At 40.5% G+C, this 26,073-nt stretch overlaps 1 protein-coding gene across 1 annotated transcript in view; it reads left to right on the top strand.

The window, feature by feature from the left end:
• The window catches only part of Pitpnc1 (phosphatidylinositol transfer protein cytoplasmic 1), a 249,957-nt gene extending 223,884 nt beyond the window's left edge, over positions 1 to 26,073 (top strand). Inside the window, exons 7-9 of the mRNA XM_026402284.2 lie at positions 2,710 to 2,865; positions 5,710 to 5,773; positions 21,006 to 26,073. Of these exons, the coding sequence (XP_026258069.1) occupies positions 2,710 to 2,865; positions 5,710 to 5,773; positions 21,006 to 21,322 (537 nt within the window). The 3' untranslated portion in view covers positions 21,323 to 26,073. The remainder of the gene's footprint in view (positions 1 to 2,709; positions 2,866 to 5,709; positions 5,774 to 21,005) is intronic.

Below are 26,073 nucleotides of genomic sequence, written 5' to 3'. Positions count from 1 at the left end.
AGGGCTCACAATCCAGGGGAGGTAGATGCACAATTGCCATTATAGATTGCTCACCTACTGGGCTAGGACCTGAGGCTTCTTTGGAACCTAAAGGAGGAGCTACACAGGAAACGATCCTTAGGGGTGGTGACACTTGAGTTCAGTCCAGAAGAAAGAAAAGGAGAGAGAGAGGCAGAGTAGAGAGTTGGTTGGGGAGAAGGAAGTTCAGGAAGAGAGACCAACACCTGCCTAGGAGGTTCAAGAGTTCTGGGGCTTTGAAGGACGGGGCTGCCCAGAGCTTCTGAAGGCTGGAGGGACAGCGTGGCATTGGGATGGTGGTCTGGAAAAGACCTTGGGAAGGTAAACAGTAGTCCATGCCAGGTGTTTTAACTCTCTCCTCAACTCGTGGTGCCATGGGGGGATTCTGAGAAGGGAGCCGTATAGTCGGGTTCTCTTGGGGGACCCACATGGCTGCAGAGTGGTGAACAGTAACTAGAAGGATTGAGACAAGGCAGGGAGGATAAGGCTCTGCCTCGACTTTGATGAAGGCCTGGCATTGGCCTAGTTTGGGAATTGCTCCTGGGGTTGTCCTGTGTCACCCCCTCAGAGGAGGCTGCTCCACAAGGGAAGTCAAGGGCAGCCAGAAAGCCCTCGTGAGAGGCTGGTACAAGGTGGCCCAGAGCCTCAGCCAGCTCCGAAGGAGAAACCTGTCTCCGTTTGGGAGAAGCCTGCTCTGGCCTCTCAAGCCCCCGCTGAGGCACAGTCTGCCCTGAGCTACAAGGGCTGGGGCAGTCCCAGCCCGTCTGATTTCCTGCTTCATCCCATCTACCTTTCCACACGGGGCCCCTGGCCTCTCCTGGGAGGAGAAGCCGGCTTTTCCGCTTCGCCCTGTGGCCTCTGCCGTGTGTGGGAAGCCCTTTGCCGCCCTGGGGCCTGGGTCCCCATCAACAAGGTCAGGTTGTGGTAGGGGCCCAGACCCAAGATGGTGCAGCAGACCCCACGGCAGCTTTCAGTCTTCTTTACAATAATTAGAATAATCTTATAAAAACATTTTAAACACAATCACTGGCATTTGTGCACTTTATTAGTTTACACATTCGTTTTTAAATACCTCAGGGGGAAAAAATCCTCTAAGTACATCATCAGCAGCCAATTTCCACATGGCAATCATTGAGCAAATATTGAGTGCTTCAACATTTTTTCAGAAGTCTCTTTTGCCTTTCTTGTTTCATTCTTATAACTGAAATTTAACACCAATCTTTTGTGTCAAACTCAGTGGATTTTCACATATTGCATCCAAATTAACATAAAATCATCCCAGAAGTTTCCCTCCTGTTCCTTTGCACTCACCCTCCGACCCCCAAACACACCAAGAGGTTACCTGTCTTCTACCCTTCATCACCATAGACAGGTTGTGCTTGTTCATGGGATTTGAATCACCCAGTGTATGTATGCTATTGCCTCTGGCTCCTTTTGTTCAACATTTCTGTGAGAGTCATATGTGTTCTTGCACATAGCTACTAACACTTGTTCTTTTTCATTGCTGTATAGTATTATGTTATATGAAGATACCTGGTTTCCTGTTAATGAACACTTGGGCTGTTTCCAATCTTTAGCTATTATATTTTAAGCTGGTGTGAATATTCTAGTATAGTCTTTTGGTGGCCATCTGTACTCATTACTCCCAGAAATTAAATTACTAGATCATAAGTAAGCATGTGCTTGGTTTTGTAAATGTTACTGAGCAATTGCCCAAAGTTGTTGAGTCATTTTTCACTCCCATCAAGGCATTGGACTTTTTTTTTTTTTGTAAAGTTTATTTGATTTATTTATGTTATTTGTTTGTTTTTGGTACTAGGGATTGAACTCAGAGGTGTTTAACCACTGAGCCACATCCCCAATCCTTCTTTGTATTTTATTTAGAGACAGGATCTCTCTGAGTGGCTTAGGGCCTTGCTAAGTTGCTAAGGCTGACTTTGAACTAGGGATCCTCCTGCCTTAGCCTCCTGAGCCCCTGGGATTATGGGCAGGTGCCACCACACCCAGCTTGTAAAGTTTATTGACATTAAAATCAAGAAAAATACATAATACAATGCCTCAAACCTAACTTTATTTTTTCCCCTTTTACTGGAGCTTTAACCCCGGGGTGCCTTACCACTGAGCCATATCCTCAGCCATTTTTTATTTTGAGACAGGGTCTCATGAAGTTGCCAGGCTGGCCTAGAACTTGTAGTTCTTCTTCCTCAGGCTCACAAATCTAACTTTCAATCACTTTTTTTTTTTGACATTTTTTCCGATTAATTACCTTGTAATCCCTCCCTTTTTTAATAGAGAAATCATAATCCATCTTTCTTCTTTTCTTCCTCCCTTCTTTTCTTTTCTTTTTTTTTTTTTTAATTCAGTGCTGGGATGGAACCCAGGGCCTCATACCTGCTCCACCACTGAGCTACACCCCAGCCCTCACCCTTTTTAAGTAACTGTACTGTTCATTGCTGTTTTAGTGTGTCCACACAGGTGTACAACCACCACCATCGTCTAATTCAGCACATTTTCATCTTCCCCCTAAGAAATGCCAGTTCCATTAGTAGTCACCCCACATCCCTTCCTCTCCCAAGTCCCTGGCAACCACTAATCTACTTTCCGTCTCTATGGATTTGCCTGTTCTGGACATTTCATATAGATGGTTAAATTTTTAATATATCAATTTCTATGACATTTTTTTCCCCCTAGGATCCTAAACACTTCAAGTCAGAAAAGACAGGACGGGGACAGTTAAGGGAAGGCTGGAGAGATAGTCATCAGCCCATCATGTGCTCCTACAAGCTGGTAACCGTGAAGTTCGAGGTCTGGGGACTTCAGACCAGAGTAGAACAATTTGTGCACAAGGTAAGTGACGCAGCAGCAGACCCTAGACTGTGGGCGGGGTTGCTGCGGCCCTGACCCTCAGGTCAGAGTGTGCACTGTACAACCACTGCCGAGTGCCAGCCAGGGCAGGCACCTGCCCAGCGTTTCATATATGGTTTGATTTTTCCCCACTGCTAGAAGTAGCTGCTTTATGCTTTGGCTCTCATTTTGCGGCCTCCATGTCCATTGGATGAGTTTATTTGGGAAATGGAGCTTTCAAAATGTACTTGTCACTTGGGCATTGGGCTAATTAATCTACTTACAAGCAGAGGCCCTTGGGAAGGGGCCCCGGGGCTTTTCTGTGTCCACAGGTCCTGAGGGTAATTCTACTCAGAAGATCTTGCAAAAGTAGGTGCCCGAGGCAGACAATGCCTCAAGAGACCAGATGAGCCACCCCAGTGCTCCCATTGGAGGGCACACCTCAGCACTGCCGAGTACTGAAGAATTCTGTTACTGAAGTATTATTAACAACCTCAAAACACAGATTTCAATTGTATACTCACCTTGGCTTAACATATTAATTTTGTAGCAGAAACCTACTTGGTGATGATTTCAGTTTTCTCCTGGTTTTTTACGTGAGGTTTTTCTGCCTGGGAAAAACTCATAGGAAATGCAGTGTTGAACATTGCCCTTTGTAACTTCTCCCATTTTCATAAAAATAAATACTCCCCAAGTTGTCTCTGTATTTCAGATAGGCTGGCTATTTATTTTTCCAGTTAAAAACTGATAAACACAGCTTTACAGAATTCTGTTGGGGGCACTGGAATTTTTCCCTAAATGTACTGAGCTTGTTTCTTAGATGGATTTTTCTACTGAGGGGGGAGCCAATTATAAGAGAAAGTTTGGTTTTGGTTTTAGTTTTATAGTACTGGGGATTAAACCCAGGGACACTACCACTGAACTACATCCGTAGCTCTTTGTGTTTTTTATGTTGAGACAGGGCATTGCTAAATTGCTTAGGGCCTCATTAAGTTGCTGAGGCTAGCATTGAATGTGTGATCCTCCTTCCTCAGCCTCCCAAGTCACGGGCATTACAGGCGTGTGCCACTGTGCCTGGCCTCTGGTAGTTTTTTAACCCAAAATGATCTCCTCTTACTAGGGGACTGTTATCATAGCGCATTTTATTTCCTTTCGCCATGAATGTTTAGATCCTACCAGGGCTCATGCATTTCTTTTCTCACAGATGACTGGCCAGTTTTGAGAATCTGTGATTTTTTAAAATCCTATAAAAGGAGCTGGGGATGCAACTTGGTGGTAGAGCACTCCCTTCACATGTGTGAGGCCCTGGGTTCCATCCCCAGCACCCATACAAGCAAACAAATAAATAAATAAATTTAAAAATTAAAAACCTATAAGGACACTGCTTTATTTACAGGCATTCCATTGTCCATTTCCAAATAAAATGCAGTGTCCAGGATGCATCCAAAACACACCTGCTCTGGCGCATGAGTTGCTAATGAGTATCTGAGGTAGCATTTGCATGGGCTTAAGCATCAGGATGCTTTTCTCTGAACACCTTTGTTTTTGCTTTTTTTTTCCCCTAGACTCTATTCACAGTTAAGGGTGGGGGGATGTTCAAAAGCAAGCCATTAGCACATTATTGAATTCTCATTTCCATCCAACAGCTGTGTTGTGCTAAATGTAATAGGGTATATTTACTAGTGCCTCCATGCTGTTCTTTTGATTTCCACGAATTTTACACACTCAGCACTCAGTGTGTGCATGGCTGGGTGTTGTTTCTTATGGTCCTTATGTGTTTCCTATTTCCAAGTCATAAAAGCCCCACTAGATATCTAGAGGCCTGGGGGAATAAACACTTTGTTATAAATGCTTCCCTTATTTCTTCAAATTCACCAAATTAAAATCCTTCATTTATTAAAATACGCATGAACCTCCCATGAGAGGTTTTTGACAGTCATTGGCTTTGTTTGACAGGAAGACAGGAATGTTGGGAGGAGACTGTGGGTATCCAAGAAATGTAAAAAAAAAAAAAAAACAAAAACAAAAACAAAACTTATTTATACAGGTTGCAAAAGAGTATCATGAAATAAAAGCATGTGAACAGCAACAGTCTTAGACACATATGCAAATGGTATATTTTACTTTCCTCAGTCTTCTATTGCCAACATGCGTCCCTGTAAGAATCAAGTTCATTCCTTTGTCTCCAATGGAGCTTACCATTCCTATCATCTTCTATTCCAATTCAGGTCTCTTATTTCATCTCTCTCAAAATAGTTGTCTAAACTGTTTTTCCCCCCTTCTTCTACATGAAACTCAAGCCTAGAAGGGTATTTACTTACTTGTGTGCTACACCTTGATTTACTTTTTTAAATTAACTCATTATTTAACATATTATATCAGACAAGTGGGAAGGTCTTAACCTTGCTGGCAGGTCACTTGCTACCTAAAAAAGGACTCTTGATTTCCAGCTTTATCTTCCTGGCACAAGAGAGAAAGACAAAAGTCAGAAAGTAGATACTGTTCCGGATAGAGATAAACGAAAAAGAAAACCTTAGGCTGGGGCTCCCAGAGATGCATTCGAGTCACTGCTGTGTGACCCTCTTGTAGTTGTTAGTTTGTACAAACCCCTGGCTCGACTCTCAAATACCCTGAAGTGATTAATTTACAGCAAGTGTGTGCCTGCCCTAGAAAGGGCCGGGGACAAGCGGGCATGATACCTGCATGTCAGCCCGCAGTTGTCATCAACTGTGGACAAAGGGATTGAAGAATCCATACTGCCAAGACTCCCAGAATTGAAAACGACTATTTTCCAGAGAGTCCCGATCCAACCTGGTATTATTTCAACCTCCTTCTTTTCCTTTCTAGGTGGTTCGAGACATCCTGCTGATTGGACACAGACAGGCTTTTGCATGGGTTGATGAGTGGTATGGTAAGTCAGTTTCCCCGAAATAACTTGTAGAACAATTTCATGACATTCAGCTTGGGCTTTCAATCCCTCTGGCTTCAACTCTTACCTAAAAGGACAACAAAGGCAGGCTCCAGCTTCCTGTATTGAAACACCATCCACCAAGCATAATAAAGATGTAATTATAGAAGCTTGGTCTAAAATAACCACAAAGATATTGACTAAGTAGGACCTTGGTATATTTGATGCTTACATAGTTGATATGCAGGGCTCTACCATTCTCTGCTGGATGGATTTCAAACCCATCCTAATTTATCCCAGACTTCAAGATCAAAGCTTTCTGAAGCATCATGTCAAGTAAAAGCACTCCTTTGATTCAGAGAACACTTGAAACAATTCCTCATCAGATACATACAGGTTCTGTGAGAATTCAAGGACAGACAAAGGCATAGGTACCCGTTAATCCTAATTAAAACTATTGTCCTGACCTTTTTCGTGATATGAGAAGGTTGAACAGGTTCTGCACATTGCCAGTAAACCAAAACAAGGTTTGCTTCATCCCAAGACTGGATGGACCACCCTCCCCAAATCCTCAGCACTCTCCTTTTGTCCACACAAATCCTCTGCATTCCCAGAATCAGTCATCAGATGGCTTCTGTCCCTGGCTATAAATAGAAATGCATACGCCCAATGGGTGACTTAGGTTAGATCTGACTCTCAGATCGATTGTCTAATGAAATGCCCTCCTCTTTGGCCTTTTCCTAAGTCACATTACATTTGTTCTGAGTGTAACCTAGATTGCGTTTTGGTCCTTTTCCATCATTGTTCCACCAATTCCCTCCCTTTTCTTAGCAGAAGGCACACAATTTAAAGTAAGAGGATATGCAGGACAGAATGGGCAGACAGTGACGGTTATTAATGTTGCTAGCTCTTTCTGAGCCACATTTGAAAAGGCATGGTTCTGTCGGCTGAGGTCTTTCGCTTTGTTTTGTTTTAATCTTCCCAGATCTAGACCAATTAAAAAGTAAAATGCGTCTGCCTGGGTTTGTTCAAACACAGAGCACCAGTTACTCTCTCCCCACACATCTCCAGGATGCTACTTTAGGCAGCAAGTTGTCATAAGTCTTCCATAGACCTGTCTGTTGGTGTTGTCTTTTTTGAGACAGGTAGACAGAGTCTCCTCTGATGGTTAAACAAATCTTTCTGGGTGTTCTTTTTGCTGGGAAGCTTTTCTCAGATGGAACCCCAACATCAACAAAGGTTAGGAGCTTCTGGCCTCTCCTGACTTGTACTTCTCAGAGCTCATGGTTTCCTTGTTACCAGCTCCAAGGGAATATCCAAAGGATATTCCAAGAATAATAGGCTTGAACCAATTGGCAAGAGGACAGGACCTGAAGACCCAAAATCTGCCACTTTAAAGACCAAGAGACAGGGCACTTGGACCGGTTTCTCTCTAGCCCCAGAATGCCATTGAGGACTTTCCAGTAAGGGCAACATCAAAAAGAGTAGCCGGCCTCTGATCAAGAGGACAAAGCAGGGCTAAGGGTGTAGCTCTGTGGTAGAGCGCTTATCTAGCATGCTCAAAGCCCTGGGTTCAGTCCTCACCGCTGCCCAGAAAAAGGGGAGCTAAACACTGCAAAGCTGTTAAAAAGGAAAGAGGGTTTGATTAAATACAGGATATTAGCAGGGAAAAAATCATGGGTGAGGGCTGGGATTGTGGCTCAGTGATACAGCACTTGCCTTACATGTGGGCCCTGGATTCCATCATCAGCACCCCATAAAAATAAATAAATAAAACAAAGGTATTGCATCCATCTACAATTTTAAAAAAGTTTTTTTCTTTTAAGTCACGAGTGGGGCCAGGTTGTGGCTCAGTGGTAGAGCACTTGGCTAGCATGTGTGAGGCACTGGGTTCAATCCCCAGCACCACATAAAAATAAATAAATGAAATAAAGTTAAATAAATAAAGATAAAATAAAGGTATTGTGTCCATCTACAACTAAAAAGAAAAAAAAATCATGAGTGGCTATCCAGTAAGTGAATGGCTAAGTACGGAGAATAGGGATGATTCTTTCCTATCTCAGCTGCACCTATGGCAACTTAAAGGCATTTAGTTGAAAGAGAGAGAGGCTTGCCTAGCATGTGCAAGGACCTAATTTAAATCTCCAGCACTGCAAAATTGAGCAGGATGGAGAGTAAAAGGAAAAGAGAAAATTCTCAGATTTTTATAGAAGCCCAAAGCTAGAACACCAAACCAAGTGAAATGGGAGCTCTCCAGCCCGGAGACCTTCAGGAACGGAACACCTGCCTACCTGCTTAGGGTGGGTTAGGTGAGGGAGGTTAACAGCTCAAGGAGTCTTATTACTCAAAAAGTCCTTTCTGTACCTGAGTGAAAAAAAAAATAAAATAAAAAGAGTACAGGGCTGGGGTTGTGGCTCAGTGGCAATGAGCTTGCCTAGCATACGTGAGGCACTGGGTTTGATCATCAGCACCCCATACAAATAAATAAAATAAAGGTCCATCAACAACTAAAAAATATATATTTAAAAAAGAGTACAGGGCTGGCGTTGTGGCTCAATGGTGGAGCGCTTACCTTGCATGTGTGAGGCACTGGGTTCGATCCTCAGCACCACATAAAAAATAAATAAATAGATAGATAAACAAAATAAAGTTATTATGTCCAACTGCAACAAAAAATTAAAAATAAATAAATAAAAGAGTACAGACTTTAGTGGACATAGATGATCAAAGCACCTTGTTCTCCCCAGCGTGGGTCTCCACCCTCTATATCCACATCCCTGGCCCCAACCATAACAAGTAGCCTTTTCACTCAGTAAGGGGTCTGAGAGCCACACCATCAATTTCACACTAACTACCCGCAGGCACCAGCAGCCAACTGAGCTGCCAGCCGGAGTACAGTGGCTCCTTCATTACCTGATGCAGACACTTGGGAAATCAAATGAATGGAAACAGCCCGAGCCCACAGAGTCTTCTCAGCCACTTATTCAGAGAAATGCTGAAGACTCTGGGCTTTTTAGGTAAATGTGTGTGTCTTTGTTACCAAGGCCAAGCGCATGCAGGATAACCCTGCAGTTCGGGGTACCTGAAGTTGCTTTTTCTTTCTCTGGTCTGGTCATTAGTAAACATGGAAAAGGCCTAAGGTAATGAATCCCTTGCCTCTAGCTGTAATTCATAGCACTGATACTCAAAGTTAGGTCCCTGAGCCTTCAATATCAGCATCCTCTGGATATTTATTAGAAACACATATTCTTAGACACTCTGCCCCCCGCCTACCAGGCTAAACTTGCCAATTCAGAATCTTTGGTGGGGTGTAAATCAGCAATCTGTGTTTTAACAAGCCTTCCAAACTATTGGTTTATAGCATGGGCTGTATGCCAGATTGGATTGAAAACAACAGTTTAGTTAGTTCAGTTCCAAATAGGTTAAACTGGAGAATTGTAGGTGTCTTCAGGGCCAACTGCGGGACTCTGATGTTTTGTGAGAATTAGAAAAAAAGCACCCCTTTTAAACAGAAAAACTAGAAAAAGATGCTTCTTCTGGGCAGAGCCAGCAGGTGCCATGGGTTTGAGGCTGGATGTCAGCCGCCTCCCCTCTGCTGCTGTGTGCCGGTGCAGTGCACCCTTACGCAGCAGAAGCCCTGGCTGTCTTTCTCTCTAATTAGACTCACCACCTCCAGTGCTTAATTAAGAACCAAGAAAAGAGACATTGTAGAAGATGGTGATCTTTTCTCACCCAAGGATTAATTTTACATCTTTTCTGCATTCCAGCATTTGGCTGTCACGAAACTATTTCCCTAAACAGATTTTATTCTGCCTGTGTTCATTGTGAAGTGTATCCCTTTCCATTTGGAGGAGTTGAGTTTGTCTTTCGAAGCGCTGATTGGTCTTTACCCATGAGCCTTGGGTCTCTCTGCATGACTAGAACACTAATCAGAGAGGCAACAACAACGCATTTCAGGAGACGGGGTGAGAGGAGAGGTGGATAAAAATAGCCAGCCCAGGTTCACAAGAGCATGTTTTTGCTTCACGAATCTGACAGTATTTTGAGAAAGGAACACTAAAGATTGCCAGAGGGAGCTGTGACTGAGTGAAACCTAATGAATGTCTTTGAAAACCAAACTCTTCCCAAAAAGTATGAGGGATATACAAGGAGAAGTTGGGGCTGATGTAGATGAAACAGTCCTCATGAAAGTGACTTAGCGATCAGCCTGGAGCCCCTGGGGCAGGCCTAATCATGGTGAAGCAGGCTCAAAGCAGAGACAAGCCTGCTAGAGGCTAGCTCAGCTGGTTGAATTCACTAAGCCACCATTTTCCAATGGTGTATTTCCATTTCCCCTGAAATACAAACCTGAGCACCGTGGCTCTTGTGCAACATTTTAGGTGTGTGTGCTCAGGCTCATTTTTGCTAATGAGACAGCTCATAGCTTTCCAGAAGATTTTCAAAGGAATCGCTGAACCCTCTTCTCCACCCCTAATTACAGAAAAAAATCACAACTTGATAGTTCTAGATCTCCATGGTCTGAATCACATGGAAAGGGCGTGCACCAAGCCTTTCAGTACCAACAAGTGGAGGCACCCTGAACTTTTTGTAACAAGCGTGTATTGATTCCATGATCATTTTAAAGGGTTAAACAGTGGCACTTCCCAGAGCATGCATGGCCACCATTTTACTGGAGCTAAAGGAGTATCCAGTCTAATTCATGATTGCTAGATCCTCCCCAACACAACTACGTGTTCAAGATTTCAGTTTTAACCTAGTATGAAGAAAACATGACCTCTGTTTTAGCTGAGGAGCCAGGAAGTAGAGAGAGATTATGTTTATAGAAAAAAGCAAAGGAAAATGTGCCATTGAACAGGTCCTTGAATTCAAGTATGAGTCTTTCCTTTTTACAACTTTGGCTGCTGCAACTGTTCAGTACAGTAGAGGAGAATTTGTGCTTGCAGACGCTTTGTTTCAGGGCATCTGTAATATCTCTCCATGTTTAAAGACTTAGATCCTAACGGCCTTTCAAATATATCATCTCACCTCCTCTTCCTATGAAATCAATCTGCCTTCTTTAAAAATAAAAAGAGGGACCAGGCACAGTGGCACACACGTGTAATCCCAGCCACTCAGGAGGCTGAGGCAGGAGGATCTCGAGATCAAGGCCAGCCGCAATAGCTTAGCTAAGCCCTAAGCAACTTAGCGAAACCCTGTCTCAAAAATAAAATTAAAAGGATTGGTGATGTAGCTCAGAAGTAGAATGCTCCTGGGTTTGATCCCCCATACCACATAGAAAAAAAAAATTCAATACAATGATTGTGCCGAGGTTGTAGCTCAGTGTAGAACATGTGCTTAGCAAGCATGAGTTCATGGGTCCACTCCCCAACTCCTCACAAAAAAATAAATAAAATAATTGAGAAAAGTTGCCACCATAAACAAATTTAAAAGAGTAGGAGAAAATGTTTGCAACACATGTAGCCAAAGAGGATTAATATCCAAATTATACAAAGAAGTTCTATAAACTGAAAATCTAATGCCTCAATAGAAAAACAGTAAGGAATATGAATAGGTAAATCACAGAAGAAATGCAAGTGGCCAATAAACTCACCACCAATCACAAGAAATGTAAGAAAACAACAAGAAGTTATTACATTGGCCTATCTGGTAGCAAAAGTTTAAGAGAGCGATAGTATCCAGTTGGGATATAAAATGATAAAGTATAAAGTATACTATAAAATAGTAAGTATAAATAACCTATGATGTAATCATTCACTTCGATAAATTTTTTTGAGGGAGTACGGGTTTTAAACCCCAGGGGCACTCAAACACTGAGCCACATCCCCAGCACTTTCTTGTATTTTAAGTAGAGACAGGGTCTCACAAAGTTGCTTAGGACCTTGCTAAGTTTCTGAGGCAGGCTTTGAACTCAGGATCCTCCTGCCTCAAGCTATAGAGCTGCTAGGATTACAGGAGTGCGCCACTGCACCCAACCTGAGAATTTTATTTATTTATTTACTTACTTATTAATATTTTTTAATTGTTGTTGATGGACCTTTATTTTATTTATTTACTTTTATGTGGTGTTGAGGATCAAACCCAGTGCCTCACACATACTGGGTAAGCACTCTATCACTGAACTACATCCCCAACCGAGAAATTTATTCTTTTTCTATTTAATATTTATTTCTTTTAGTTGTACACAGTACTTTTGTTTTTGTTATTTATTTATTTTTATGTGGTGATGAGGATCCAACCCAGGGCCTCGCACGTGCTAGGCTATCGCTCTACCTCTCAGCCACAACCCCAGCCCCCCCAGATAAATTTTTTCTTAAGAAATATACATGTGGGGCTGGGGATGTGGCTCAAGCGGTAGCGCGCTCGCCTGGCATGCGTGCGGCCCGGGTTCGATCCTCAGCACCACATACCAACAAAGATGTTGTGTCCGCCGAGAACTAAAAAATAAATATTGAAAAATTCTCTCTCTCTCTCTCTCTCTCTCTCTCTCTCTCTCTCTCTCTCTCTCTCTCTCTCTCCTCTCTCACTCTCTCTTTAAAAAAAAAAAAAAAAAGAAATATACATGTGCAAGCTGCAGGTATACTTCAGTGGTAGAGCATTTCGGTTTAATCCCAAAAACCAAAAAAGAGAGAGAGAGAGAGATAAATATACTCCGGAATTTATGTACAAAGCTGTTATGTATAATAATGTTTATCAGAGTTAAAAATTAGTCAGTCTCAGTGTAAATGTCCATGAACAGGTCTATGGATAAAGGCATTCTGGTGCACCCGCACCCATACTATGAATATTGTGCAAAACTGTTAAAAAGAATAAGGTCAGGGCTAGGGCATGGATCAGTGGTGGAGCATTTGCCTAGTATGTTCGGGGCCCTGGGTTTGATTCTCAGCAGCACAAAGAAAAATAAATAGTTCTGTTTTACTGATATGGAAGTATGTACATTTTCCCTTAGAAAGAAGAAAGAAGAAATCAAAATACTACTTACCGGAATAGAAAAACATAGTAACTACAGTATGATTCCATATGTGTAAATGTAAATAAGACTATCTGTGAGTTTGTGTGTGTGTGTGTGTGTGTGTGTGTGTGAGAGAGAGAGAGAGAGAGAGAGAGAGAGAGAGAGAGACAGAGACAGAGATAAATGCCTATGACTTCATAGAATAAATATCTACCAGCACATGCCTCAGTCTCTTAAGTGATTATCTCTAGGAGAAGCAATAAGATTGGAAGAGATTAAAAGGAATTAAATACTTTTCTCTATTTAAACCAGTACTTTATGAAATTTTGGGGGGTACAAAATTCATGTATTACTTGAGTGATCAAATAAATAATAACTTAAAACATTTTATTTTAAAAAAATGGTTGAAGCATGTAAGGCTCATATAGTCGAGGTCTATTTTGCTGCTTAATGCGAGCCTTTATTTGATAGTTTAGGAAACCTAAGAAGATTCCTCAATTCACAAATCCCCAGGACTAGAGCACTTTTTGCCTGGACCTCCACCCGGGCACCTGGCAGAGAAGAGGTTTCCACTAGGGCCCCATGCAGTGTGACCTTCACATTCCTGGGAAATGCAACTCCGGCCGCTCTCTCCTTACCTAATATAGGACAAGGAAAGAGACGATAAGGAAAGAAATGGCGTTTCCAAAGGACAAGGAGGAAATTTTGTCCCCTTGAGGTACAGTGAGAGAATTTACACCTCTGGAAGACTTCCTAGTGCTGATCATGTCAGTGAAACTCTGACAGCAAAGCTCCAAAGATACTAGATTCATTTGCCTTATCAGAAGAAATATTGTACTGGTTCCAACGCTCTTAAATCAGACAATTAGCTCCAGTGTTACTTGTTTCAGAAGCCTTGGTTTAAGAAACCTTACTTAGGAAAAGCAAATTATAACCTTTCAAAATCTAAGTTAAGGGGTAGTTATTTACCAATTTATTTGCAACATAACTGACATAGGATTCCTTTCATTAAGAGTTTGTTTGATGCAAATGCTGGAACTAAATCGTGAGAAGTTGTTCTGATCATTGAAAATCAATCAATAATGAAGATGAATCATCTCTGAAAGTATAATCTGTCTTTGGGCATATGTAATTGAATTTTCTAAAGAATTGATTCAGATATAGATCTCAAGGTAATATATGTTATAAAAGCAAAAAAATGCACTTTACCAAATAACCTGGAACATTTTCACTTGATTAGAATTTCCATAAGTTTCCAAGGAATATTGAAAATTCATACATCATTTCCATACACATTCATCGTCTGTGGGGATATTTAAGGACTTAGACAAAGGTATTTTCCTTTGGCATCAGCAGGGACCAAATTATCATCCTCTAGAGAAATACCCTATTGTAAATGTTCATTCTTACGTAGGTAAGATTTTTTTTTTCTTTTAGGTGCAATTTTCTGAAATTTGGGTTTTTGGTGTTTGTTTGCTTTGATTTGCAGTGCCAGAATCAAACCTATAGCCTCAAACATACTAGGCAAGCCCCACCCCCACATGTTGAAATTTTGTTCCTTAACTTTTCATTTTAAAAAAAAAAACAAGGGATTTTTTTCTCCTTACCAGTTCCAAATTGATGATATTCATCTTCTAATGATTCCAAATGAATAGATTTTTAAATAATATTCTGTTCTTTCTTATGTAATGCATAATTGATGCAGAAAATTTAGAAAACATGGATAAAAAAAAAGAAAGGCAATGAAGATTATCTGGAATTCCAACTCAATCACTGTAAACATTGTGCAATGTATGCTTTCATTGTTTTAAAATGTAGATGACGCTTTTCATACTAAAATTATAACGTGTTCAGTTTTGCCTCATGTTTTTTATTTAACAATAACTCAAGATTATCTCTACAAGCTGGGCGTGGTGGCACATACCAGAAATTCAGGAAGTCAAGACAGGAGGATCGAAAGTTCAAGGCCAGCCTCAGCAACTTAGCCAGGGCCCTAAGAAACTTAGTGAGACTCTCAAAATAAAAAATATAAAGGACTGGGGGTGTAGCCCAGTAATACAGTACCTGAGTTCAATCCTCGGTACCAAAAAAAAAAAAAAAAGAAAAAGACTAAGGCAGTAATGAACATCTTTGTTGTTAAATCCTTTTTCACATTCATAACACTGCTACATCTTTGAAAGCACATAGTCACACTATTTAGGCCCTTCTTCTAACATTGAGCTAATTAGAGATAAAGAATGATTTCTGTTGGGATTCCCTGGAGCAAATAAAACTAAAACTTACTTGCTTTTGTTTTCCAAATTAGGAGTGTAATGACATTTGTATAGAGAAACTTATTTAAATTTTAAACTTTCAGGTGGCTTAATATTTATTCCAGGTGTGTTTAAGATATTTTGAAAATCAGCCATTGAAATTAACATGATTGTATTGAAGAATGTGTTGTTGTTAACTAAGTGTGTTTATTCTAATCATAAAGCAGCATCTCCTATTGCTTCTCAGATGTCTCTGTTTTCTAAAAAAAAAAAAAAAAAAAAAAGCATGCTCTTTGCCTGGCCAGACTGCTGCTTAGCATTCTTGATACTTATATTGCTTAACGACAGCATTTTTGATTAATGATTTCAGGGCAGGAGGGGGATTATCCGCTAAATAAAATAGCCCAGGTCTGGATTTAGAGCCATGCTCCATCTTGGCCCTAGACCACATAGAATTAAATCATAAGTTCTGCATGTCTGCCCTTTGGAAATGAAGAGAAATCTCACATGACACTTGGATTGATATAAAGACACTAAACCACATGACACAGAAAATACTTAAGGAAAAATTTCAACTGTGAATACCCATTGTAAATCCCCCACCAAGCCAGTTAGTGATTGGGGTGGTAGATGAAGCAATCGATGGGCTACCTTCATTGGTTAAGAGGCACAGCATTAAATTACATCAAGGCAGCAATAACAGAGTGCCCATCTGGAGAAACTGCTGATAAAATGTAAGGAGAGGGGTGGGGGTGGGGAATAAAACCAAGGGAGTATTTAAAGTGAGACTAATTGTCAATTTTATGCATTTCACATACTGAAGATGGACGGGTTCTTTCTTTTAAGTTTTTTAAACAGTTGAACTAAGATAGGATTCCTCAACTTCAGCACTGTGGATATTTTAGATCAGATTATTCTTTGTTGGGGGCTGGAAGTCCTGTGCATTGTGAAATGTTCCTCAGCATCCCTGGCCTCTGCCCTCTTGTATAGATGCCAGTAGAACCCCTTCCACAGTTATGACAACCAAAGATGTCACAAAATTGTCCACTGTTGAGAACTACTGGATTAAGAGATCATTATCCTGAAACACTGCAGACTGGGGCCAAAAATCATGTCATGTGCCATTTTATTTATAGATCAGTGTGGGTGGAAGTAGTGCCAGCCATCTTCAAGCTGTTAGGCTAGACTCAAAGCTCAGTGTAGACCTGCACTCTCTGATACCATGTATCTGTGCAAAAATGTATCCGTGAGAGAATGGCACCAAGCCTCTCCTGTACCTGAATGTCAGTGCTCTGCCTTCTACGTCCTGTCTCCTATGATAGCAGTGAAAGTGTCCTTTCTGTTGTTGAATGCATTGATTGAAAAGACTCTCAATGTACTTGGAAAGGCATTTGGAAGGTAAGTATTAAACCAAATAATCCTGACCCTCTGTCCCCAAAGGGATCTTCTAACGAAGCTTTAGGAGATCTCAGGCTACGCACTGGCCACGTGCTAATACTTTCTACCACCAAGCTCACTTCACAAGAATCACCCCTAAGTAATTTCCACTCTTCTCTGTTCTAAGTCTATTTTGACTGAACTTCCTTGCCCTTATTCCCCCTTTGGCTGGTTTAACTAACTTTATGATTTATTCCTCATAAAGTTAATCAGTTCCCTGCTTTTTAAAACCTCTCTGGCTACTGCTAAGCTACCATCTTTCCCTAAAGTCTCCCCATGGAAAGTTTGCATTTAATAACGGAAGTTGCCAACATCTTGACCTCTTTCAGATATGACAATGGATGATGTTCGGGAATACGAGAAAAACATGCATGAACAAACCAACATAAAAGTTTGCAATCAGCATTCCTCCACTGTGGATGACATAGAGAGCCATGCCCAAACAAGTGTATGTAGAATTTTTAAAACATGTTGCCCACCCTGTATGAAACAAACACGTAAACTGATCTTTGAAATACTGCAAATGCTCTTTTCCCAACCGTCCACAAAATCATGTCATTGCCCAAGAGGCTGTTGGTGAAGATGCTGAGCTGGGTCTAGAGCAGGCAGTGTGGCCTCTCTCTTCCAGACATTTCAATTCTTTAAAGTTGCTTGATTTGGGGGTTGTTTTGGTCATAAAACCAAGAACATGGAGAGTGGAAACATATTGTGATACTAGTGAAATGGCCTGCACTGAACATAAAAAGAGCATAGGAGTAAAAAATGGGTGTCGTATGTAAACTAGAACAACATGTCAGTAACTTTTCAAAACGTAGTTAACACTTACTTGTTCATTCAGAGGAGGGCTTCTGGCTCATCTGCTATTTTAGGTTTCTTTACATGTGCTTTGAAATGCTTCCTAAGGCTCTTTATAGCTATTTTACCCAATCAGTTCTTTTTTACTTAGGGTAATCTCAAGACAGAACTGCAGTCTGCACACAGACAGGCTGAGTAGTGAAGGGCTGATCACGGGAAATGTGCTGAGCTGCACAGACGATCCAGCCTGGGACTTAGCAAAAGCCTCAGAGCCTGAGGTTATTTAGTCGCACATGGGAAATTAAGAGCTTGTGGTGTTCACCAGCATCTTAAATAGAGTCATCTCTACATCCTTTTTGCTAGTGAAAGGAAAAACAGTCAACAAAGAAAAAAAGTAATCACCAAGTCATTTTATGGGTCTTCAGCCATACAAAGAGCTGGGTTTTCTTTGGGGTCCAGCTTGAGTTGTCTGTCAGCCCAGGGCCTGGAATAATACATATTAGATTTAAAAAAAAAAAAATTCAAGAATGTAGGTAGAGAAAATTGAGAAGTGGCTGTTGTTGTGAATAGATGCTTTAAGATCGTGAAGACCTTCTGGTTGCACATTGGAAATTTTAGTTAAGATTTTAGAGCATGACTTTGGAATGTGCCTGAAGAGCTTACGGGCTGCCATTGGCTGCATGTGACTGCCCTTGAGTCTGCAAGGGCCCTAACTCTTCCTGCCCTGCTTTGCATGCAGTGATTGGGTTTGCAGGAAACTGTTGGGGCAATACTCACTTGAAGTGTTTCCCTTCCACAAATGTACACATTCTGATAAGACTTCCCACTCCTCTCTCCCTGTTCTAACGTTAGAAATGTCTTTAAGGAAACTATTCTTGAATTTTCGTCACTTTCAATTGCCTTTTCCTTTTGGAATGTCAGATACTAGTTCCTCCTCAACTGATCTGAAAGCGGATCACTATAAATATGACCAGACATAGGACCAAGCCACAGGGAAAGGGGACACTGGGGCTGTCTCAAGGGCACCAAGCCAGTGCTTTTCACCTTCTCATTTCTTGAAGTTTGCAGCTTAAGGCTCTTTGCTTGGTTTTCTTTTAGTTTTACTCTGAGTATTATAATGTCAGTTTCACTATGTACAACTGATAAGCTAGAAGTCCCATGCATTCTCTGGCTGCAAATCACAGTTGTGACTTCAGTGTAAGATATACCCTACCCACTGATAAGTTACACAAAGTGATGATTTTGAAAGCTTGTGACATTTCCTTTATTCTTTGGAATTCCATGAAATTGAGGATCATTTATCTTTCCATAGTCTCTCTACACTATCACAATGAAAAAAAAAAAAAAAAAACCAGTTAAAATCAAGAAGCTGCTGTGCATCACAAATAAAACCTGCATGGGTGCTAAATGAAATTTAAATAATCCACCTGAGCAAGGATAGATTAGATTGAAATTATGCAAAATTAACAACCCTGAACACAGCATAAGGAAATAACAGTCTTGTTTTCAATTGAGGGCTTTCAAAGCCTTCAAGGAAGGGAACGTCTAAGGGACTGGGAATGGAAAATTAAAATTCTGTGCTTTGGATGATTTCTGCCCCCTGATGGATGCATGAAGTAGAGCACCATGCACAGATGCTAGTTAGAAAGTCTAATTTCTCAAAGATGCTATTTGTTTATTCTCTCAAAAACACACCTTAGTTCAATTCAGTAAAATTTTTCTGAGAGTCTTGACTTTACTTCAAAGTAAATAACTCCTTTTTTAACCTTAATCTCATTCTTAGCTAATTGCCTTAGTATTTTTTAGAAGACTAAATTGCCAGGTGCAGTGGCGCATGCCTACAATCCCAGGAACTTCAGAGGCCAAGGTGGGAGGATCACAAATTAAAGGCCAGCCTCAGTAATTTAGCAAGACCCTGTCTCAATAAAAAATAAAAAGGATTGAGGATGTAGCTCAGTCATAGAGCACCCCTAGGTTCAGTCCCTAGTACCACCAAAAAAAAAAAAAAAAAGAAAACAAAGTGGTAAATTAATAAGATATATTGTGAATTTTATATTATGTCAACACAGTTGTTATTTTTTATTTTTGTAAAGACTTTTCCCTTTCAGGAAATTTTAATAATTATTCAGAAGGATTTCATTTTATGGAAAGTTTCTGGTTTGCTCAGATGTTATAAAACCTAATGATTAATACTGTATCATGAATGTTCATTCCATACTTAATATTTCTAGAATGGCTATGTGGTTTCACAACAGTTTAGTCATGCAGCATTATCTAAGGAAGTTTCAATTACTAAGTTCATGACAGAGGACAAGAGAGAATGAAAAATGAGTCTCTGGAAAGTCAAAATAGATGAAAATCCATGGGCAGCAGATTTCACATTTTACTCAAAGACAAGCCCATAGGCCTTCACTCGGTGCCTATTCTAATAAGCCCAGTTACCTGTTGCCCTATTCCTGGTAAATAAAATGTCAAAGGTTACCAGACTGGCAGTAGTTAATAGTAACTCTGACAGGACTGGGGGTGTAGCTCAGTGGTAGGGTGCTTGCTTGACATGCGCCAGGCCCTGGGTTCAATCCCCAGCCCTGCAATAAATAAATAATAATAACATTAATAATACAGTTTCTGAAAATGAGAAAAGTGATAGGAAGCTATAAAGAACAGACCCTGAGAAGAGAATCATCCCTGGATAGTTGCACAGTGGCACAATATAGTGTGTCTTCAAGGTAGTAAGTGTGTATGCATTAAATTCATTAGGGAAATGTTTACATCTTTTAAAATGCTGCTTTTAATTTCTCACTTAAGAAGGGTATTTTAGGTATCTGGAAAATCTACATCACCTGACAATGCCTGTTAAATGAAGCATCGCTGACTTATCTGTTGAATTACAGATAATGCATTTTTCCTCTTAAAAAACAATCCTTGCTCATTAAATGATCCTCCCTTTTCATTCTCTATTATTTTTTCTTTCAAGTTGCTTTGAGAAATGGTTTTATTTTCTTGGCTTTGGGGTAATTTTCAGGCTTATTATTGTTGTCTTCTTATTTGTATTTTAAGCTGAATTAAAACATAATAATCTCATAGCGGATACATAGTTAGGAAACCAGGAACAACAGCACCTCCGTGCCTCTTCAGAATACCCAAAAAAGAAAAAGAAAAAGAAATGAGTGTATTTATTAAATAAGAAGACAGCATTTTGAGAAATTCTGGCTATTTACCTGAATTTACCTTATAGAGATATATCAGGGTTTTTTTTTTTCTTTTCTTTCTTTTCTTTTCTTTTTTTTTTTTTTTTTTTTGATCTGAAGATGACAATAATATGTATCATTTCAGGACCACTGATTGCTTTAATTACTTTCTCTTTACAGAAGAGATGACCAGGTCTAACACTAGCTCAATATACCCGACACCATACCCACAATGCATGCACACACGCGCTCACACACATTTGTACACACATACACACACACACACACACACACACACACACACACACTCTATCTGGGTCTAGTCATGTACTCTTCTTTTAAGTATTTATCCAGAATACTCAAAATACTGGCTCAATAATGCTCTGGAAGATCTTAGATGGGTGTACACAAAGGAATATTGTTTCCAGGGTGTGTCTCAGTAAAATGGAAAATAACTGAGGATTTAGTATTTCCATGACAATTTGGGTTTGTGATCAGAAAGAGCCCCCTTAATGATGGGGTTCCCAGAGTTCCTTTGAAGCCAGGTGAAGTGATGAATCTGTTTGCGTCTCTTCCAAGTGACAGCTCAGTTTTCTTTCTTTTTCCCGTTGAAGACATGACAATGGATGAAGTCCGCGAATTTGAACGAGCCACTCAGGAAGCCACCAACAAGAAAATTGGCGTTTTCCCACCTGCCATTTCTATCTCGAGCATTCCCCTGCTGCCTTCTTCCGTGCGCAGCGCCCCGTCCAGCGCCCCTTCCACCCCTCTCTCCACAGATGCACCAGAATTTCTGTCAGTTCCCAAAGATCGACCCCGGAAAAAGTCAGCTCCAGAAACTCTCACGCTTCCAGACCCTGAGAAAAGAGCCACTCTGAATTTACCCGGCATGCACTCCTCAGAGAAGCCACGTCGGCCCAAGTCAGAGTGACCTCACCCGGAGATCTCATGGGTTTTATATTTTCATTTTGTTGTTGTTGTTGTTGTTTTCTAAGAATCTTCTGATATAGGAAAAGACTGCTTTGTCACTCAAACATGTTCCTTTGATCTCTGAGTGTGCATGGGGTAAAGTAATTTCACAAATAATATGAATCCTAAGTATGCCACACAGCGTCATAGTATATTTCAGATGTGAGACTTGCAAAAAACCAGAAGGGACCTTCTGTAGACACAGCTATAAGTCAGGGAGGAAGCCTTGGTATTGGGCATTTGGTGAGGCTGGCATGGACTTCAAGGGTAAATATATGAAAACTTCATACCACTTTGTTGCCAAGTGTGGTAAAATAGTAAAGTCGATTTCCTCCCATCAGAAATTCTCAAAAAAATACTCTCAGGCATCACAAACCTAATTGTTAAATTTTGAACTGCTGACCACCAATACTTGAATACCAGTAGTTACTGAGATTTTGATTAATCTGACTCAGGATTTGGGGCCTAGTTAACTCCTTAAATTTTTGAAAATTTTAATTACGAACGTATAGAGGCTCCAAGTGCAATTGATGATAACTTATTTATACCTTTCACAGAATTTAATAATAAAGATTTCCACTTGTTTCTGCCTTTTAATAACTTTCCCCTTGTGCCCTTGTGGCCTCCGAAATCTTTCAGGATTGCATGAACAAATGTGACTATAACCAATTTATTTTGGAATGGTTTAGTTTAGGAACCAAGAGACCCAGGTGAAACAAGCATCTTTTTTTTCTGTACAGGTACCAACAAACCTTGACTTGTCAGCTACCATCATCCGTTAAGATTCTCAGAATTTGCAATTAACTGAATAGAATTCATTGACTATTTGCCCATTTGAAGATATCCAAGGGTAGAATAAGCTAACTGGGCTTTAACACTGTTAGAGGTCTGGTATGCAGACCATGAAAAAGGGAACTGTCTCCCATTCCTCTCCTGATTTTCCTTAGTCATCCAGACATCCCTGGAATGGATCGCCCACCACTAGACCTTAGAAAAGACTGTCATTCTCTTGCTCCTTCCTTAAAATCTAAATTTTGGAGCCTGGGGGTATAGCTCAGTCGTAGAGCACTTGCCTAGTTTGTGGGGGTCCCTGGGTTTGATCCCCAGCACTATAGAAAGAAAGAAAGAAAGAGCCAGATATTAGGAATGTTGCAGAAATAAGTAAATACTGCCAAGGGAGAGGAGAGCATGAGCAGAACTGGTGGCTCCTATTTGTAAAAAGAAGGAATGATAGCTGGGCGCAATAGCACATGCCAGTAATCCCAGCAGCTTGGGAGGCTGAGGCAGGAGGATTGCAAGTTCAAAGCCAGCCTCAGCAAAAGCGAGGTGCTAAGCAACTCAGTGAGACCCTGTCTCTAAATAAAATACAAAATAGGACTTGGGATGTGGCTTAGTGGTCGAGTGCCCCTGAGTTCAATCCCTAAGTACCCACTCCCCAAAAAAGAAGAAGGAATGATAATAAATGTCCATGAGTCTTGCTTTCATTTCTGCAAGTGGTGTGAATGCAAGATTCGAACAAGATTGACAGGAGGCAAGATCATTCATCAAAGTGGCAGAAAGAATTCTCTTTTGGTCCTAAGAGAAATCTGTCACTGTTGCACCTCACTGCCTTTAAACACAGAAGGAAGGGCAAGCAGAATCTCAGCATTGATATTTGTCCTTCACGAGAGGAAGAAAACAAGGTAACTGGGCAACTCCAGAGCCCACGCCCTAGCTAGCCTTTCTGACCGTCACCTCCAACCTCAGGAAAGGGGCCTTCCCAAAACAGAGATTCCAAAGGAAACAGTGTAGACCAAGGAGCAGATTCTCCTTCCCTCAGCCTCAGTGGTGGCCAGTGCCTGCTTCCCCCACCCCCGCCCCCAGTGCTCAGCACTCCATGTTGTCTTTTGCAGATTGACACCCGCCCCCAAGGTGCAGGCGCTGGACCCATGAGCCCAGCACCATCGTTTCTTTATCTATAGTCTGACATTTAGCTTAAAGGAAAAATAGACCCAGTACTCAAAGGAAACCAGTCACAAATAGCTTAGATAACAGTGCATCTTTTCCTTAAGAATGATAGTATCATAGTAAGAAAACCTCTTTGCATGGTATGGAAGCATGAATTTTGCTTGTGGGAAAACTTAATCTTTTATCAAACCCCTTGGACTTTTCAATGGCTCCTTCTCCATGCAGTAGTACTTAATAAGAATGTTTGGCTTTAGAAAGCAAAATTCTACTTTCAGAAGACAAGGAGATAGCGTATGTATTTGCTTACTGTCTGAGAGTTGAAATCAAGGTAGGGGTGGGATCATTATTTTCACATAGAACAAATTTATTCTGTGCAGGTTGTTAACACATCTGGCACCTAGTTTTTCCATTAATACCATTGCTATTTTCCCTTTTTATAAAGTAGCTTCTGCTGTCAAAGTCATTAATTCATTATGCTTTAGAAAGCTAATTTCTGATTTCCTTTTGTGAGCTTTCTTTCTTTTATAGCCAGTATAATACCACAGACATCAATTGTGAAGCTGCCCATGATGGTGTGATTCTTAAGTAACAAAATGGGTGTGCTCTTAACATACGTTCAGTTTTTCTGTCTACATATGATTTGTGTGCAGTACAAAATGGGGGTGTGCAGATATTCCTTTAGCTGCTTTGAATATTTAATCCAGTCATAACATGCATAAATGACTTCAATATTTTACACATCTTGGTTTCCAAGTGTCATTTCACCTTCTCCATATGCGGATTTGTTATTGTGGGATACAAGCCTGCGATGAATGTGTACATAGAACATTAATAATTCTTATAAGGATGGAAATTAAATGGCTGCATGATGGAAATTTAGAAGAAGAAGAAAAAAAAGCAGAAACTTGAATTTGCTAAGCATGTTTGAGGAAAAATAGAATCCTTAACTCAGTGCCTCTGTTTGCAATGTGGAAACCTTCAACTTTACTCACCAAAATTGTATTATACCTGTATATATATATATAAATATAGGGTAGTGAGTACCATACCACCAATTTTAAATCTCTGGTAGCCAAATGAAAACAAATAATCCGTAGGATAACACATATGTTCACCCCTCTTCATCTCTGATGTTAGTGGAGACCATGAAAATGGCTGTAAGGTCCATTACTTTGAATGGGTTTTGAGTGTGAAATGTCTGTATTTTTTGTTGACTGTAGCATAGCATTCTTGCCTTGGCTGTGCTTTCCTGGGAGAGAGAGAGAGGTCTTCTTATTTTTAGTGCATAAGCTCTGTCAGAAGTCACCTCTGAAGATCATTTCATTTTGAGCTATAGAAAGACAAAGCAAAGAAAAGGGTAAGAATGAAGGAGGCTGTGACACTTTTATTTGCCACCATTATCCCTGAAACCATAGGAGTTCATTGGTGCACTCGTTTATAAATGCTTCTGTTACGGTTTTGCATCTATGTGTGGGGGGAATGGTTTTGATTTGTTTGGAGGTGTATATTAGCCATGTTTTGGGTTGTGAAAGTAAGTACCAGCCAGTCGTGGATGTATAATGAAGACACTTAAACAACCCAACAATACTCCTAAAAGTAAATTGTGTGATTTTATTTCAAAGTAAAATAGTGAACTAAGAAAATAGATGCTGACAAATCTTGATAAATCATTTTCAGTGAAAGTTTCAGGATGATTGTTATTTATGAATATTTTTAAGTTCTACTTTCTTGCTGGGCTGGGGATGCTGCTCAGTGGTAGAGTACTTGCCTAGAGTGTGCAAGGCCCTAGGTTCAATCCCCAGCACTACATAAAAATAACAAATAAATATGGGACTGGGGCTGGGACTCAGTGGTATAGCGCTCGCCTAGCACACATGAGGCACTGGGTTCTATCCTCAGCACCACATAAAAATAAATAAAAATAAAGACATATGTCTACCTACTTTTAAATAAATAAATAAATTCTTTCTTTAGTTTCTCCCCCTGGCTTAGAGACAACAAAATAATAGGTCACTGAGTGGCTTAGGTCAATAGGAATTTTATGTTTGAGAAGAGCCAAAGTGTAACTGACTCTGTATCAAATGTGTAATCTGATAATTCAAATAGAGAGGAATTGTCTAAATGGTTTTAGTACTTTTCTGATCATCTGACAGTCTAGGTGACAATCTGCAATCTGAGACATAGTTCTTAAAAAAGATTGCTGTCCAATGACTGCAACCTGATCATCAGTAAACTTTTAAACTTCATTCTTGCTCAAACTCACGTAGCACACAATAGCACACAGAGTTGGCATGCCAAGGCAAAACATACTGGCTTCTACCTTCAAAACAATCTGTTTGTATCTGAAATGTGTTTAAGCTTCGTAGGAGTTAGTGCAGTAACAGAATGTGGTATGTTGAGTTTCTCAGATGCCATTATTAATTGTAATGTTGTTGTGAAGTTAACAAATGCTTTAGGATAAGCCTCTCGATGTGTCTGCCTGTTTCAGTTGAAATTAGGTCTGTTGGATTGCCCATCTCACTTCAGTTCTTTGTATCTCTAGCAAGAGGTTCTCTGAGTTTATGTTATCCTGTGCCACTTGTGTAGCTTCAAGTGTAATTTTTAGCGCTTACATTTTGAGCTGGGATCCTGATTGGTTACATTAGTCAAAATACCACTGCCACTGCCGAAGGACCAAGTGTTACAGGTGACAAGCAAAGTAATTGGAAGTTTGACACTCACATGTGCCATCCTGTGTCGTCTTATGGCTGTACCGTGTCATCCCCC

Source organism: Urocitellus parryii, chromosome 7 (genome assembly GCF_045843805.1).
Source record: "Urocitellus parryii isolate mUroPar1 chromosome 7, mUroPar1.hap1, whole genome shotgun sequence".
NCBI classification, from domain to species: Eukaryota; Metazoa; Chordata; class Mammalia; order Rodentia; family Sciuridae; genus Urocitellus; species Urocitellus parryii.
This window is presented reverse-complemented; position numbering and strand designations above follow the sequence as displayed.